At 36.6% G+C, this 18,563-nt stretch overlaps 1 protein-coding gene across 3 annotated transcripts in view; it reads left to right on the top strand.

Moving 5' to 3' along the window:
* SPIRE1 (spire type actin nucleation factor 1) overlaps positions 1–18,563 on the top strand; it is a 208,903-nt gene that overhangs the window by 24,411 nt on the left and 165,929 nt on the right. For all 3 annotated transcript variants that reach the window (XM_036121718.2, XM_036121720.2, XM_036121721.2), the window contains exon 2: positions 1,420–1,454. In XM_036121718.2, coding sequence (XP_035977611.1) covers positions 1,420–1,454 — 35 coding nt within the window. The remainder of the gene's footprint in view (positions 1–1,419; positions 1,455–18,563) is intronic.

Here is an 18,563-nt window from a genome sequence, read left to right as displayed (position 1 = left end):
AGGATAATTAATCTACCAAAAGCACTAATGTTCTGAGCAGCTATATATATATAAATAAAAATATATGCTATATAACTTTAATAACTTTAATATATATAAAATATATAGTTTCATTTAACAATACATAAATATATAAATAACAGTTATGTATTTATCAAACCATAGTATGTAAAACCTTTATATATTAAACCCATTTTATTTCTATGTTCATGTAATCTTTATTTATTGCTCATATATAATTTTTAATCCACAGAACCCATGGTCCCTTGTTTTCTGGTCTCAGTTTCAGCCAGTATTTCACATTAGGATCATTAGGTCATCAGAAATTGTGGATTTCAATTTTTTCATTTTAAGAGTCAGGAGGCACATAAAAAACATTGTGGGCTTTTTTTGTGTGTGTGGTATCATCATAAACTCTAAGGTGTATAAATTCTCATTAAGCATTAAAGAAAACAGACTGCTGGAACAACCACTGTGGGCTAGGGCTAGGTGTGGGAGTCAGAGGCTGGAGAGAGGAAGCAGTTAGGAGGAAGGAGAGTGTTGTTGGAGGGAAGGAGGTAGAGGTTAATGTATGTTTGAACTGAGAACAATGATACTCAAGAAGTGTGGACTGGGGAAATTAAATTGATCAGTACTCAATATAAATATGTAACCTACTCTTTTTGTTAAAACTGCTTAATTGATCTTTAAAATGCTGTTTTTTAATTTAAAAAATATGTTTTATTCATCCAAATTGACAGAAAGATATAATTGTACATGTTCCTTGCTGTTATGTTTCAGTGATGAAGAGAAAATTGATGTTGGTACAGCGAAATATTGTTCAATTATAGTTATTCTTTAGGTGATCCTCTATTGGAAAAATTACTAAATTAATTATGTGGTTTTATCTAATCATATATCAAAGAAAAACAACCATCATATATTAAAGAAAATATTAGTTTGAGACATTCATGCTTTCATTGAAATGATCACTGTACCTTTAAACTAGAATATATATTTGGAGAAAAGCCCAAGAATCTTTTAAAGATTTTTTGAAGGTATTTTCGAATATTTTGAAAGATACCTTTTAAATACCTTTAAAATATTTGAAGGTATTTTAAAAAGAAAGTAAGACTTCAATAAAAATATTTTTATTTTACTTTCATTAACTTGTATATATGCATATTAAATATGTGTGTGTGTTTTAGGTCTTATTACAATTGAGTATATTCTTCCCATCTTCCTACTTAGTGTTTTCTTATGGGCCTATTTAAACAAATCTCTAGGCAGGACCTTATAGAATATTGGTCATTCTAGCACCTTCCATTTGCATAGATTTTCATAGATAAAATGAAGCCATGCCAGGGTAGCTAAAATATTTTTATCAGTGATAAAAAAGCTAAAATCCTTTGGAAGTAACTTTTTGTATTTTTATTACAGGTAAATTGGGATATTCACATTGTACAGAAATAGAGGTAAGAGAAATACTCAAATATTTATTAGTAAAGTAGCTTTGCAGTTCTTTAGATTAACTTAAATATTGAACTATATCTCATGGGTTTTTGGTCTTCTGACAAGGATGTGTTGAGAGCAGGTATATATCTTTTACATTTAAAAAGAGTAAAATGTGAAGAAAAATTCGTTATCTTGCCCATATAAATATATTTTTTATTTTATTTTATTTATTTTATTTTTTAAAGATTTTATTTATTTGACAGAGAGAGAGACACAGCGAGAGAGGGAACACAAGCAGGGGGAGTGGGAGAGGGGGAAGCAGGCTTCCCTCTGAGCAGGGAGCCCAATGTGGGGCTCGATCCCAGGACCCTGGGATCATGACCTGAGCCGAAGGCAGACGCTTAATGACTGAGCCACCCAGGCGCCCCTAAATATATTTTTTAAAGATTTATTTTTAAGTAATCTCCACACCCACTGTGGGGCTCAAACTCACAACCCTGAGATTAAGAGTTGCATGCCCCACTGACTGAGAGCCAGCCAGGCGCCCCTCTTGCCCATATTTTTAAAATGCCAGTGTGTGTTAAAAAGATTACGTTAATCGGGATGCCTGGGTGGCTCAGTCGGTTAAGTGGCTGCCTCCGGCCCGGGTCATGATCCCAGGGTCCTGGGATTGAGTCCCACATCGGGCTCCTTGCTCAGCAGGGAGCCTGCTTCTCCCTCTCTCTCCCTCTGCTTGTGCGCTGTCAAATAAATAAAACCTTTAAAAAAAAAAAAAGATTACCTTAATCATGGCTTTAAAACTTTCCCATGTTATGTGTGAAATTGAGATACTAAGATTCAGAGCCCTTAATAAGAAATAGTTTAAGTTGTTTTTTTCATAATCCAATCTAATGTGTCATAATAAATAAATCATAAATATTTTGAGCTCCTCTGGAGCTGCCTTGGTGTAGGAAAAAAAAATAGGGGCTTAGAAACAATATTTCAGTGAGATTAATAATGAATCAAATAGTTTGTTATCTTAGTTCAAAATTCTGATTGTGAACTTTAAGGAATTTCCACGTGATTCCCTGTGTTCCTTGCAGGAATTTCAAGGGTAGCACTGAAATATGAGGGTAGCATCCATGAAGTGTGTACGTCTGGTGTTCTTTGCAGCAACTGTTGCCTCATCTTTACATTAGGAGTCTTGGGTCTTTGTTAATGGCAGTGCCTAAATAAAGGATTTAAGAAGTTATTTTTCTAATATGGTAATACGTCTACATGTTGATGTAGATTTTAGTAAATTTCAACTGTTATTTTAAATAAAATGCAAGCTTCCTAAGGGATTATATTGTATAATAAAGAAGCAAAAATCATTTGTTCTTTTTTACATTCAGAAATTATACAATTCATTTTTGTATTTTCAACTTTGGAAGTAGAGATAATTTTTTTTTCCAAATTAGCTCTAAAAATAGGCAAGAACTTAATTTTTTTAAAAAGTAGAACTTAATATTTCTATATTGTGAGAATTTTTGATGTACTGTTCAATGTAATATAAAGGAGTGGGATTTGATTTGAGTCAGAAAATATAACTTCTGTCTGTGGTTTCTGGTGGGCATTTTTCTAGCTATGTAATTTTGAGCAGTATTTTTTTCTCCTGCTCTCCTAGAACTTTGGCTTTCTTATCTGTAAAATGTTAATCATAATTCCTATTGACCTCACAGGTTGTAAAATTTTAAAGAGCAAATATATGTGAAAATGTTATACAAACCCTGAAGACACTGTTTTATATATATATATATATATATATCAGGATGACTAAGTTTCATTATTCTGTCTTATGTTGTATCACCATAAAATCAGCATGGTTGTAGCACTTCGTTTAGTATTCACTTTGTATAGGAACGTCACTCATTTTATCTCTGTAATCTCCTAGTTATTAGCTCTTATTCTTTGACCCATACCTTGGGTAACCAAAAGAATTGGAATCTAAACAGAACCTCCTTTCAGGATTTTTTAAAATGACTATTTGATGAGGGAAAATCACAAGAAAATAAAAAGTTCAATCCAATTAATTAGTTAACAGCATGGAGTATTTTCTAGGGGTAACGGTGGTTAGCGACTGGAATTGTAGTTGGTGATTTATCTATATTGTTTGGATTTTTTTTTTTAAATGAGAACATCTCTGTGTATTACTTTGTTAATTAAAATAATAAAAAGGAGGGGCAGTAGAGGTTGTGGGAACTACTTTTTCAAGAAGTTTGGTGACTTGAAAGAAAAAGGAGACAGCTTAAGTAGAAAGTTTTGTTTTTTAGGGAAGATGGTACATTTGAAGGGGTGGGAGGTGGCGGTGGTAAGGAAGCAAGAGAGAGTGAGTTGGAGTCCAAGTTAGAGAGTGGGGATCTGCTGAAATCAGATGTAGGACTACCTCTGGCTTCACTAGAGCAGTGGTTCTCCAAGTGTGGTAAGAGGGCTCTGGGGGGTTCCTGACACCCTTTCAAGGTCAGACTGTTTTTGAAGTAATACTAAGACATTGTTTGCCCTTCTACTTTCATTCTCTTGAGGGTACAGTGGTGTTTTCCTTGGCTACATGACTGTGTAACTATGAATGTCATGCCAGACCTCAGAAGCAGATATAAGATCTAGCCAGCTTTTATTAAGCATGACCTTCAGGAGTTTTACAAAAATGCAAAACAATACCACTCTTCTTCTTCTTATTATTTTTTTTTTGAAAATAGAGGTTTCTTTCCCATAAAAATGTTACTTATATTAACATGTTTAATATTTTTAAATGATTTAATTAAATTTTTAAATAAAAAATTTCTCAGTTTTAATTTCTAATACAGGAGATGTTGATAGATTATGGTTCACATACATAAAAGCTCCTTGGACTCCTCAGTAATTTTTAGAGTGTCAGAGGGTCCTAAAACCACAGTCTGAGAGCTGTTGGGCTGGGGTGTGGTTAGCACGGGTATTTCTGCCCAAGAAACAGGATTGAGGGCTGAGAGCAGTAAAACCTGCAGTCCTGAGGAAGACAATGGGAAGTTGAGGGAATCTTTGATAATAAGGTTTTAAGCCCATCTTTTCTGTCAGTAAGACAACAGGGTCATTTCTGAGAGTGAGGTGATCCTGGATCAGAAAGGTGATTGTTAGAGCCTCTTTTGCCCTTCCATTGTTCTTCTGTTGAGAAAGCTCTGGCATTAAATGCAGACCAAGAGAAGGGCTGCTCACAAGTTGTAGATGAGTAGAACTGTGAAGGGCCCTGGAAAAGGTGGAGTAGCATGTTGCTTGCTCCATCCTTCTCCCTCACTTCTCAGCCTCAAGATTCCTCATCTGAAAGGTGGGTTGTTGTGATTGCAGAGAGTTTAACATAAAGCCTGCCTTAATGAATATAGCCTATTATTCTTAGTTGGGAGGTGTATAGTTTCCTGGGATGGAGAAAGTCATCTTCTTAAGCAAGGTCATGGACCACTAGGAGCCTCAGGGTGACTGCTAGTGAAAGCAAAATCCCTTTATCTTTCTGGGCCTTCAGGATCCTCACTGAGACATATAACTTGAAATGTTCAACTGTGTATTTTAGTAGTTTTTGTAGTACATAGAAATCATATTATGAATTCTTTTTTTAAATTAACATATAATGTATTATTATCTCAGGGGTACAGGTCTGTGATTCATCAGTCTTACACAATTCACAGCGCTCACCATAGTACATACCCTCCCCAGTGTCCATCACCCAGCCACCCCATCCCTCCCACCCCCTCCACTCCAGCAACCCTCAGTTTGTTTCCTGAGATTAAGAGTCTCTTATGGTTTGTCTCCCTCTCCAGTTTCATCTTGTTTCATTTTTCCCTCCCTTCCTCTATGATCCTCTGTCTTGTTTCTCAAATTCCTCGTACCAGTGAGATCATATGATACTTGTCTTCCTCTGATTGACTTATTTCGCTTAGCATAATACCCTCTAGTTCCATCCACGTCGTTGCAAATGGCAAGATTTCATTTTATTGATGGCTTCATAATATTCCATTGTATATATATACCACATCTTCTTTATCCATTCATCTGTTGATGGACATCGAGGCTCTTTCCATATTTTGGTTATTGTGGACATTGCTGCTATAAACATTGGGATGCACGTGCCCCTTCAGATCACTACATTTGTATCTTTGGGGTAAATACCCAGTGGAGCAATTTCTGGGTTGTTAGGGTAGCTCTGTTTTCAGCTTTTTGAGGAACCTCCATACTGTTTTCCAGAGTGGCTGCATCAGCTTGCATTCCCACCAACAGTGTAGGAGGGTTCCCCTTTCTCCACATCGTCACCAACATCTGTTGTTTCTTGACTTGTTAATTATTTTCTAGTTTTACTTTCAACTCTCTTTTTAAGACTTTTCCTATATTCAGAAAAACCAAACAAAATTATGAGTTTAGAGAAAGCAAGGAGGCCATACATAGGCATTCAGTCAACTTTTATGTGATCTTATACCTCAAGATAGTTTAATGTTTCTAAAAGATCAAGTATTATACCTTATTTCTCACTGGAAAGAATTTTTTTTAAAGATTTATTTATTTGAGAGAGAGAAAGAGCCCGTGCTCTCATGCATGTGCGAGTGGGGGGAGGGGCAGAAGGAAAGACTCCTCAAGCAGACCCCCTGGTGATCACAGAGTCCCATGCAGGGCTCAATCTCAGGACCCACCCATGAGATCATGACCTGAGCCAAAACCAGGAGTCCCACAATCAACCGGCTGAGCTCCTCAGGTGCCCCTGTTTGGAAAAATATTTTAATGTACTCAATTATACTAGTATATTCCAGCATTTGAACTCATTAAGGGAAATTTTTCATATAATTTGTTTTAAAAGACATTGTAAAATTTTTTACTTTAATAGGCAATTTAATTTTTTCCTATATCTCTTTTACATTTTTTGCAGGTATAATTTACATACAGTAAAATTTACCTTTTTCAGTTACAGTTCTTCGAGTTTTAACAGATATTCAGTTGTGTTAACCATCTCCGCCAATCAAGTTCTGTCATTCCCCAAACTCTGCCAGTGCCCCTTGGTGGTCACTCCACCCCCGCTTTGGGCCCCTGTCTACCGCTGATCTGTATTTTGTCCTTTCATTTTGAGAAGGGCATGTAATTTAAACAGTGCATTACCCCTGCTTCTCTCTCTCTGGGAGTGCTCACAGCTCAGCCTAGTCATTTATAAACTCTTAAATTAAGACTGACCTCTACCTGTGGGTACTTGCCTGTTAAAGAGGCAGTTCTGGTCCACAGCTTCGGGGAGCTTTTACCCTCATTTTACAAGTTTTTTCTACTGCCATTATTTAAATAATTTTGTGGGTTATACTTTTATACTTGAAGAAAATTACCAAACGCTTAAAAATGCTATAACATAAAGGATTTGAATTTTTAAGTATTTTAATTGAGGCATTTTCATTGTTGTAAATTTTTAGCTTTCCAAATTTCACCGCGTTCCTGTTTTCTATTAACCACCACTAATTATGAAGCACTGAGGCCCTTTCCCTTCAGCAGGAAAGAAGGTTAAATGAATAACTAGAACAATCCTGTTCCCTTGGTAGATGAGCGGTGTTTTGAGTGGAATAGGTTAAAGCATTATATAAAGTTAAATTAACTTTTGTCAATACTTTAATCTTGATAAAGCTAGTTTATAAAAATTGTAGCATAGTGGAAAACTGTAATCTTTACTGAGGGAATCTGTAGAAGATTTGTGCTCACATCTTCTGAATAGACTTCATATATACTGTACATAAATACTGTTTCATTCCCACGTGCATCTTTAAAAAATACTTTAGAGCTAAGTATATGCTAAATACTGTCATAGACATTAACTTAATTCTCATAACAAACTTAGAAACAAAGTCTAGAAAGAGAGCTGAAGTAGAGAGGTATGTAACTTGCCCAAGGTCGTGTAGCCAGGGTGTAGCAGAACCACTTCCCTTCACCTTTCATTTGTTTGTCTTTATCCAGCCTTTGTTTATCTGCAGTGTAAGGCATCTACATAATGCTAAAGATTAGTTTAGTGCCCCATTTGGGGCAGTGAAATGGCTAGGTATCTCGTTATTCTATATATGTCTCTACCTGTGACTACAGTTTCTGGCATTGTATAGCCAGGGACTGTGTTCCTGCTCAGTGTAGACTGGGCAGAGGAATGATTGCAGCCCCTGAACCTTCAGCCCTCCCCCCGACCCCTGTTGGGTAGATGAACATAGAGTTCTGTACTGTAGTAATTTGTGAAGTAGTCTGATTTTAACTTACTCAGAATGACTCAAGAGTTGTTCTATATATTTGAACCTCCTGGGAAACCAGACCTAGAATTAGTCTACTTTGTGGGGGAACCCAAAGATCTTTTTTTTTATTATTATGTTATGTTAATCACCATACATTACATCATTAGTTTTTTTTTTTTTTAAAGATTTTATTTATTTGACAGAGAGAGACACAGCCAGAGCAGGAACACAAGCAGGGGGAGTGGGAGAGGGAGAAGCAGGCTTCCTGCTGAGCAAGGAGCCTGATGTGGGGCTTGATCCCAGGACCCTGGGATCATGACCTGAGCCAAAGTCAGATGCTTAACCACTTAGCCACCCAGGCGCCCCACATCATTAGTTTTTGATGTAGTGTTCCATGATTCATTGTTTGCGTATAACACCCAGTGCTCCATGCAGTACGTGCCCTCTTTAATATCCATCACCAGGCTAACTCATCCCCCCGACCCCTCTCCCCTCTAGAACCCTCAGTTTGTTTCTCAGAGTCCATAGTCTCTCATGGTTTGTCTCCCCCTCCAATTTCCCCCCCTTCATTTCTCCCTTCCTGCTATCTTCTTCTTCTTCTTCTTTTTTTTTTTTTTTTTTTTTACATATAATGTATTATTTGTTTCAGGGGTACAGGTCTGTGATTCAACAGTCTTACACAATTCACAGTGCTCACCATAGCACATACCCTCCCCAATGTCTATCACTGAGCCACCCCATCCCTCCCATCCCTCACCACTCCAGCAACCCTCAGTTTGTTTCCTGACATTAAGAATTCCTCATATCAGTGAGGTCATATGATATATGTCTTTCTCTGATTGACTTATTTCGCTCAGCATAATACCCTCCAGTTCCATCCACGTCATTGCAAATGGCAAGATTTCATTCCTTTTGATGGCTGCATAATATTCCATGGTATATATGTGTGTATATATATATATATATATATATATATATATATATACCACATCTTCTTTATCCATTCATCTGTCGTTGGACATCTTGGCTCTTTCCGTAGTTTGGCTATTGTGGACATTGCTGCTATAAACATTGGGGTGCATGTACCCCTTCGGATCCCTACATTTGTATCTTTGGGGTAAATACCCAGTAGTGCAATTGCTTGATCATATGGTAGCTCTATTTTCAACTTTTTGAGGAACCTCCATACTGTTTTCCAGAGTGGCTGCACCAGCTTGCATTCCCACCAACAGTGTAGGAGGGTTCCCCTTTCTCTGCATCCCCGCCAAAATCTGTCGTTCCCTGACTTGTTAATTTTAGCCATTCTGACTGGTGTGAGTTGGTATCTCTTTGAGGTTTTGATTTGGATTTCCCTGATGCTGAGCGATGTTGAGCACTTTCTCATGTGTTTGTTGGCCATTTGGATGTCTTCTTTGGAAAAATGTCTGTTCATGTCTTCTGCCCATTTCTTGATTGGATCATTTGTTCTTTGGGTGTTGAGTTTGATAAGTTCTTTATAGATTTTGGATACTAGCCCTTTATCTGATATGTCATTTGCAAATACCTTCTCCCATTCTGTCGGTTGTCTTTTGGTTTTGTTGACTGTTTCCTTTGCTGTGCGAAAGCTTTTTATCTTGATGAAGTCCCAGTAGTTCATTTTTGCCCTTGCTTCCCTTGCCTTTGGCGATGTTTCTAGGAAGAAGTTGCTGCAGCTGAGGTCGAAGAGGTTGCTGCCTCTGTTTTCCTTTAGGATTTTGATGGACTTCTGTCTCACATTTAGGTCTTTCAACCATTTGGAGTCTATTTTTGTGTGTGGTGTAAGGAAATGGTCCAGTTTCATTCTTCTGCATGTGGCTGTCCAATTTTCCCAGCACCATTTGTTGAAGAGACTGTCTTTTTTCCATTGGACATTCTTTCCTGGGAGAACCCAAAGATCTTGAGAACAAGCCATGAAATACATCAGAGTTAGTGTTTTGGACTTATTCCATTCTGATTATATAATCAGTTTTTGACACAAGCAGGAGTATATGAAAATTTTTTATGTTCCCTGAGCAGCCTAAAATAAACTACCAAAGGAAGTATGTGGAAGTTCGCTGCTTTATTTTTATTTATTTATTTGTTTTTAAAGATTTTATTTATTTATTTGACAGAGAGGGACACAGCGAGAGAGGGAATACAAGCAGTGGGAGTGGGAGAGGGAGAAGCAGGCCTCCTGCCGAGCAGGGAGCCCGATGTGGGGCTCGATCCCAGGACCTGGAATCATGACCTGAGCCGAAGGCAGCCGCTTAACGACTGAGCCACCCAGGCGCCCCTAGTTCGCTGCTTTAACACAGTATAACATTTAAAAATTCCCACTTTGTGTTTAGCTAAATCAACCCACTGACCTTTGATTTCACTCTGGCTCATGCAGACTCGGTAGCAGTTGGATGAGTAAAACCTCTTTTAATTGACATTTAATATCCATTAGTTGATTTCAGAAGTAACTCAAAAATGAACTTGAAGAAGTATATGCAGTTGACTCTTGAACAACATGGAGGTTAGTTTAAAATCCACATGTAACTTTTGACTCCCCAAAAAGTTAACTGCTGTTAACTGCTATTAACCAAAACCCTTACTGATAACATAAACAGTCAATTAACAGGTACTTTTTATGTCATATGTATTATATACTATATTATTATAATAAAGTAAGTTACAGAAAATGTTATTAAAATCATAAGAGAAAATACATTTATAGTATTGTACTGTATTTAACTGAAAAAAATACAGTATAAGTGGACCCATTCAGGTCAAACCCATGTTATTCAAGGGTCAGCTGTAATATTTTTATGAAAATATTTGCATTTGTGCATAATTTTAGCTGCCTAATGAGCCCATTTAAATGATTGTGAAATTAGTATTTGATACCAAAACTAATTAAATCTTAAATTAAATCTTAAAGCAGAAACAAAAAGACAATTACTGTCAGATCTGCTCTTTCAGCAGAAGGCTTTCTTTAATTTTAAACCTTACTTTAAGGTTTTATAAATGGAATTGCATGACAAGAAGTTAAAATAATGATATATGCTCTATAAAAGGATTAGAAGAATAAGCTCCATTAACCGTTAGTAACAACAGCTTTTTCTTCTTGGTCAGCAGGCCAAAAGAAATGGGAAGGATGCTCACATTCTGCTTCCTGTGCTTTTGGATTAAAAACCCCAAACATGCCTGAATTTACATGGCTTTTTGGTTGACTTTAACTTAAATGGTTTGGAAAATGGTTTATGTGTCCGCAGAGTAAATTGTGTATACGTTTGATTTGCTGCTTCTGAGTGTGAGTATTAGTAGAAGTTGGTAGTGAGTTATTAATGGTGTGATAAATAGGTAATTTCACTTAGATTACATGTGTCATCAGATAGAGACTGGCACATTATGTTAGTTACTTGTTACATTTATAATTCATTTCTCCCTCCCTCCTTGCTTCTTTCTCCCTGCCCTTTGCTCTGACATCTCTCCTCTCTCTCATAACATTTATTATCAAAATGTCTTTCTGTGTTGTAGTCATAGATGTCTTAAGTACAGGGCACATGGTTTGACCATAGGATGCAAAATTTATACAAGTAGTGTTACTTTGTATAGTTTTTACTTTATTTGAAGACCAGTAACGGTTATATATGTCTGCTAAAGGATTTCAGAATAGCCTAAATTATCTGGGAGTAAACATAGTATTCTTGAAGGAGCAAAAAGTTTACCCTGCAGGTATCAGGTATCTGAAGCACCTCTACGTACATACTTTGATAAAGAGTAGAAAGTTTTCTTAATGATTCGCCTTATCAGGGAGCTATTATCAATCTGCCTTAATTAAGAGTTCATATATTTAATTCATTAAATTGTTATTGTAAGCACATAAGTACTGTTGAATGCATGGGTTTAGGAACAAACCTTACAGACAAAATTTAAGCATAAGCATGTTTAAGGTAAGCATACAGCTCACCTGGTAGGGGCAGAAATGCACTGGTGACCTAAAGAGTAGCTTGCCTACTCATGGCTAGTAGTAGTCATGAAGACTAGTCAGTATGATCTAGAGGGACTGGGGAGTGTGAGATGGACAGTCAGCCAGAGAGAGGCTGATTAAGAGAGTTTCTACTGTTCACTACAGTGTCTCTTGACATCATCCCTCAATTTGGTAGAGATTCTTACTGTATTTGGCAGAGTTTAAAAAAACACATTATCAGTAAAATTAGGTAGTTTACTTGGTATTGTGATAATTCCCTAGTTTTTTGTTTTTTGTTTTTTTTTGATGATGGTGCTTTCTTAATTTTTTATGACAGCTTTATCAAGGTATAATTCACAGAATACGAGCCAGCCATTTAAAGTGTGCAATTCATTGGTTTTTGGTATATTCACAGAATTATGCGACCATCATCAAACTTTTATAACATTTTTGTCACCTCTGAAAGAAATCCAGTACCTTCAGCTATCATCCAGCATTCCCCAGTACTGCTACCACCACCCCAAACAACTAATTTTCTTTCTATCTCTATAGATTGGCCTATTTTGGATATTCCATATAAGTGAATTATATAATTGGCCTATTTTGGATATTCCATATAAGTGAATTATATAATATGTGGTCTTTTGTACCTGACGAACTTTAACTTAGTACAGTATTTTCAAGGTTCATCCATGTAATGGCATGTATCATACTTCATTCCTTTTTACTGCTGATTATTCAACTATATGGTTTTGCCATATTTTGTGTACCCATTCGTTAGTTGATGGACATTTGAGTTACTTCTACCTTATGGCCATTATGAGTAATGCTCCTTTAAATGGTCCTGTACAAGGTTTTGTGTGGACATAAGTTTTTATTTCTCTTGGTTATATACCTAGGAGTAGAATTGTTGGGTCAACTGGTAACTTCATGTTTTAACTTTTGAGGAACTGCCAAACTTTACCAAAGTAGCTCCATTGTTTGACATTCCCACCCGCAGTATTTGAAGGTTTTGATTTCTCCACATCCTCACCAATACCTGTTGTTATCTGACTTTTTGATTCTAGCCATCCTGGTGGGTATAAAATGGCATCTATCTCATTTGGTTGTGATTTGCATTTCCCTGATGATTAATGACATTGAGCATGTTTTCATGTGCTTATTGGCCATTTGTACATTTTTCTGTTCATCTTTGCCTATTTTTAAATTGGGTTATTTGTCTCTTTATTGTTGAGTTGTGATAGTTCTTTATATGTTCCCTTATCAGATACATGATTTATAAATATTTTCTCCCATTCTCTGGCTTTCTTCTCATCTTCTTGATGGTATACTTTCAAGCACAAAAGTTTTTAATTTTGATGAAGTTTAATATATTTATTTTTTCTTTTGTTCTTGTTGTTTTGGTATCTTAAGAATCTATTGCCAAATGCAAGATCATGAACATTTACCTCTGTGTTGTCTTCTAAGAGTTTTATCATTTTGGCTCTTATACTTTGATGGTCTTTGATCCATTTTCAATTAATTTTTGTATATGGTCTGAAGTAAATAAGAGACCAGCATCATTCTTCTGCATGTGGATATCCAGTTGTCCTAGCACCATTTCTTGAAGAGACTATTTTTTCCTCATTGAATAGTCTTGGCACCCTTGTCAGAAATCAGTTGACCATAGATAGATCTGTGGGTTTATTTCTGGACTCTCAGTTTTAGTCTGTCATGCCAATGCCATGCTGTCTTAATCGGTTTCTATTTCTTCGTAGTAAGTTTTGAAATCCAGAAGTGTGTCCCCCAGACTTGTTCTTTTTGAAGACTATTTTGGCTTTCCTGGATCCCTTGCATTTCTATATGAGTTTAGATTAGCTTGTCAGTTCTACAAAGAAGCTAGCTGAGATTCCAATAGGGATAGCACTGAATCTGTAGATGGCTTTGAGTAGTATTGCCTCTTAACAGTGCTAAGCCATGAACCAATCCATGAACACAGGATGTCTTTCTATTTGTTTAGATGTTCTTCAGTTTTTTTCAGTGATGTTTTGTAATTTTCAGAACATAAGTTTTACACTTACGTTGTTAAATTTATCTGTATTTTATTCTTTTGGTGCTATTATAAATGTAATTTTTTTTATTTCATTTTTGGATTGTTCATTGAAAGTATTTATAAGTACAGTTGATTTTTATATAATGATCTTGTGTCTACAACCTTGCTGAACTCATTTATTAGTTTTTGCTCTAGGATTTTCTATGTGCAAGATCATGTCATCTCTGAATAGAGATAGCTTTATTTCTTTATTTCCAATTTGGATACCTTCTATTTCATCTTTTTGCTGTTTCTTTTTAAAATTGTTTTTATGGAACTCAGAGTTGGAGGGTGTAGTAATCCTCCAAACTATTTCAATAATTTATTTCAAATCTGTTGTACAAGAGAATACTTCAATGTTTGAATTTTAAGTCAGAGACTTTTGAGACAGTGTTTATGTAATTTATATTTCAAGTAGAAATGTAAATTTTGTGTGTGTTGAAACAGATTTTAATTTGGCCCGTTGTAACTGAATTTGGGGCTGTTTTTTGTTTCCCCTGAGGATCTTTTTATATGTAGCATATCAACTTTATTGCAAGAGTACTTTCTCGAATATAAAGTTAAGAAGCATAGATGGCTTTCACACTAGGAGTTGGTGACTGACTTTACTTGCTGAACTCATGTTTTTAGTTGTAGAGGTTTTATCTGACATGATTGCTTATTCTTCTTCAACAGAAAGTTCTTTGACAGTTTTATAGATTGTGGCCGTTCCATCTGTGGATAATTAATGAGCTTCTTGCTTTGTAATTTGGATTTATTATCTGGGGGAAAATTCTCATGGATAAATAGAGATTTATGTAAATGAAAAGAGTTGTGAAAGGGAGGAGGAATTATGGGTAAAAATGTAAAATCTTTACTTAATTCAGACATCATTTGTCAAGCAATTTCCATTTACCAACTCTGTGCTAGGTGTAGGGAATGCAGTGCTGTCCTCAAGAATTTTTATGTTGTTAGAGTACTGCTTTTATAAAATAAAAAAAAATGTTGGTTTATTAGTAGTCTTAACAAAAAGTAGCACATGGTGTTGCATAACTGAATAAGAGTTCAGAACCTGAGCTTGTTTGATCAAGCTATGCTCTTTTCTAGTTTTACTCTCTTCTTCCCATAGTTGTTGAATTCAGGCACTTGCCCACTAGCTACATAGAATAGCAAATGAACACAGTTGTAACAGTCAAAAATATTTAAAAAGTATCTCTCAAAGGATCTTGTAGTGGATCCATTTCATGGGTTACAACAACACTTAATACAATTGTCAAAATTTCCTTAAATTTTTTTTCAATTCCCTCAACCCTTGTAGCTACTTTGGAGCTCTCCTCTTAACACCTACCCTCAAACAAAACCACCCACCCACCCCACTTTTCCTAGAGCCCATCCTGTCTGTCATCTCCTCATCTCTCCTGCCCTGTGTTCTTTCCATTTCAGCTGGTACCTAGATTCTCCACTCCAAAGGAGAGTCTAGAATCACGGAGGGGATGTCCTTTTCCTTGCCCCATTCCTACCCTCCTTTTCCTGACGTTGATCCCGTATCTTTCTTCTGTACTGTGGACAACTTAGAAACTGGGCTGGCAAAAGTAAAATTCTCCATGGATAGTGGGTAAGGGAGAGAAGCTGGTATGTGAGTGAGAGTAGATGGTTGGGAATAGGATAATGTTTCTCTTTCCATTACATTTTATAAATAATTGAAACCATATTAAAAAGACCATGCTGTGCAGCCTCTCCATTTTGTGTTGGTGATCATGTTGATTATATGAATGTGAGTTTCATTCTTTTTTTTGCTGTGAGATGAGCTCCTTCGCCTCTCTCCTGTGGCTGCCCCCATATTTCACTGTCCATCCCAGAAATGAAAGATAGGGGAAAATGATACCTTTTTGAGTATGGCATAAAACAAAAGACCGTGGGCACTGGCTCTAATTTGGCATATGTTTTGGATGCAAATATCCCCCCTTTACTCTAGAGGCAACAATTCCTATTTCCTTAAATTGTTATTTATATAAATTTTGGCTTATTAAACTTGGAATTTTATTTTTTCCTTCTGTATAGGTAATAAAATTAGGTGGTTAGTACCGAGGTAATAAAAAGGAGCAAGGAAGTCATCATTTGCATGATTTCATACTTTTCTTATTATTTTCAAATAGACTATTCTATAACTGCTCTGTAGCTTACACAGGAAAGAAATTGAATAAATTAATTAAAAACAGATCAACAATCTGTATTTGTGACATGGGCCTGGGGTTTCATAGTATGGGCCAGTAGGTATGGCCTTGAATAAGGACTGCCAGGAAGTGTTAGAGGAGGCCGCTGCTGTTTTTACAGAGGCCATGGTTCCCAGACCTGACTTTACCTTGGGCAGAGAAGGGATGGGAGGAGAGCAGAATGCTTAGAGGGAAGGAGCAGGCAAAAGAATTGAAGGAGATTGTGAAACTTCCTTAAAATACCTACTCAAAGAGCTAGTTACGATTCTTGTTTTAAATTTCTTTGTTCTGGAAGGAACACAGGCCCGTTTAAGAATGGGAGATGGAGAGAATTCTGTAACCCATGACAAGCTGTAAAAGGTTGCTAAGGAGATTCCTTTGAGAAGGAGCAGTGTTTAAATGATCTGTTACTGAACTCTGACTTCTAAAGGCAGGAAATGAAAGGCGGAGGGTGCTTTATTTCACTCCTTTAACATTTTAGGAGGCAAGTAAAGCAAGATTCTTCCCTTAAACACAGAAATCATTTGGTGTGAATAAAATGAATTTATGTGGTGTTAACATTATAGCTGTAAATATTTTATTGAAGTACAGGGCATTGAGAAAGGTGCATAAATCATTAAGTTACAGCTGATGAACTTTTACAGATAGTGATAATGTTGTGTTTTAATGCCATTTAAGTATAATTTATTATTATATATGTCTTTGAAAAATGTCATCTTAAAAAATTTTAATTTCACGTGAAGATCCAAGTGATAATTTCAAAGCATTACAGAGATTTTATTTAGTTTCTGCCTTTAATTGCATGAGGTATTCCATCTTCTTTGCCAGCCTCCTGTTATTTAAACAAAAACCAAGGAAAGAAATTGTTTCAGGGAGGAAGGAGCCATTCTGTTTAGAACTGTTTAGAGCAGTGCCACCCAATAGAAATACAGTGGAATATATGCAATTTATTTTTTTTTTTTAAGATTTTATTTATTTATTTATTTAGAGAGAGAGAGAACGAATGGGGGGAGGGGCAGAGGCAAAGGCAGAGGGAGAAGGAGAAGCAGGCTCCTTGCTGAATGGAGAGCCCGTTGCAGGACTTGATCCCAGGACCCATGGATCTTGACCTGAGCCAAAGGCAGCCACTTAACTGACTGAGCCACCCAGGTGCCCTGGAATATATACAATTTAAATGTTTCTAGTAGCCACAGTAAAAAGGAAAAAGAAACAGGTGAAATTAATTTTCATAATGTTTTCTCTAACTCAGTATATCTAGAACATTATCATGTCAACATGTGATCAATATGAAAATTATTAATGAACTATTTTATATATTTTTTTCGTACTAAAGTCTTTCAGATCTGGTGTGTATTTAACTCACTTCTCAGTTTGGGCTAGTCACGCTTCAAGTACTTCTAGTCACACTTGGTTAAAAAGAGTAGGGAGAAGAAGGAATAGAAATGTTTAAGAAATGAGAAACTTGAAGGGATCAGAAAAGTTTTAGTCCTGAATTATCTTTTAAAAAAATCTATGAGGCTCAGTGGGGAGTAAGGAACAGTATGGTGAGGGGCTTGCCTAACAGTAAAGAGTAGATGCATATTCTCAGATATACTTCATAGATTCTAGGTAGGCAATGGGCAGAGATTTATGATTATAATCATAAATTCAGAATTTAACCTGCTTAAGAAGTTGAAATGTAAGGGTGAGTGGTGAGGGAGAATGAAAAGAACATAGGATCAATGGACTGTAGATTCTGGTGGGGTTGAATGATTATTAGAGTCAGATACTAGAAGGAGTGAGCTAGAAAGTCAAGGGAGATTGTCAAAGAGAGGGACCTTTGAAATTGAAGTGATGGAAAGTTGCAGTTATTGGTAACTGGGGGTCTGGGGTATTGCCGTGACAGGGAATGCCTGAGGTCTGCCAGAGGAGACATTACAGGAGAGGAGTTCACGGAAGTAAGAGGCTGGGGTGTTGGGAGGGTCATTTAACATCATCAAGAATTAAGAGGGGAGACTGACAGGAAAGCAGCCGCTAAAATTATCGAGCTATGATGGAATAGCTGGGGCTTTATAGATGACAGCAACAGGGAGGGAGAGTAGGTATATGTATATGGTCTGGTGATGTAAGAGGCAAAGCTGGAAAGCTTTGAGGAGGAAGGGAGGGAGGGAGAAATTGTGAGGAAGCATCAGGGAGAAGCAAGGAGGACATCCCCAATTTTAGTCCTAGTGATTTGAGGATTATCACAGAAAGAACAGCTAGGACCAACATTGCCCTCTGGGGAGATTCATATTTGGGTTAGAGCAAGAAGGTGAAGGGGGATCATTCAGAGAAGATGAAGATATAGGGGACTGTTGGTTTTGGAGGGCACAATGGAAGGGATTCAGGGGTTGGGGAGGGGTGGACCACAGGCCTAGAAGAAAGGAATGCAGAGTTGGGGAGATGGTCCATTATAGTATAAAACAAGTTATAAAACAGTAGGTACCGAATGATCCAATATTTATAAAAAATTATGCAAAGGACAAATATAGTAAACTGTTAGCAGTGATTGCCTCTGGGATATATGTATATATGTTCTTCTACATTGCTTGTATTTTCTAGGATTTATAATGAGTATGTTTTGCTTTTGTAATAAGAAAACAATAAATGAGACATCATGGACGTATTTGTGTGGGGGAGGGTTCTGTGAGGTGAACAACTCTAAAACTGTAAAC

Source organism: Halichoerus grypus, chromosome 13 (assembly GCF_964656455.1).
Source record: "Halichoerus grypus chromosome 13, mHalGry1.hap1.1, whole genome shotgun sequence".
Lineage (NCBI taxonomy): Eukaryota > Metazoa > Chordata > Mammalia > Carnivora > Phocidae > Halichoerus > Halichoerus grypus.
Note: the sequence above shows the minus strand (reverse complement) of the source record. Positions and strands in the feature narration are given on the sequence as shown.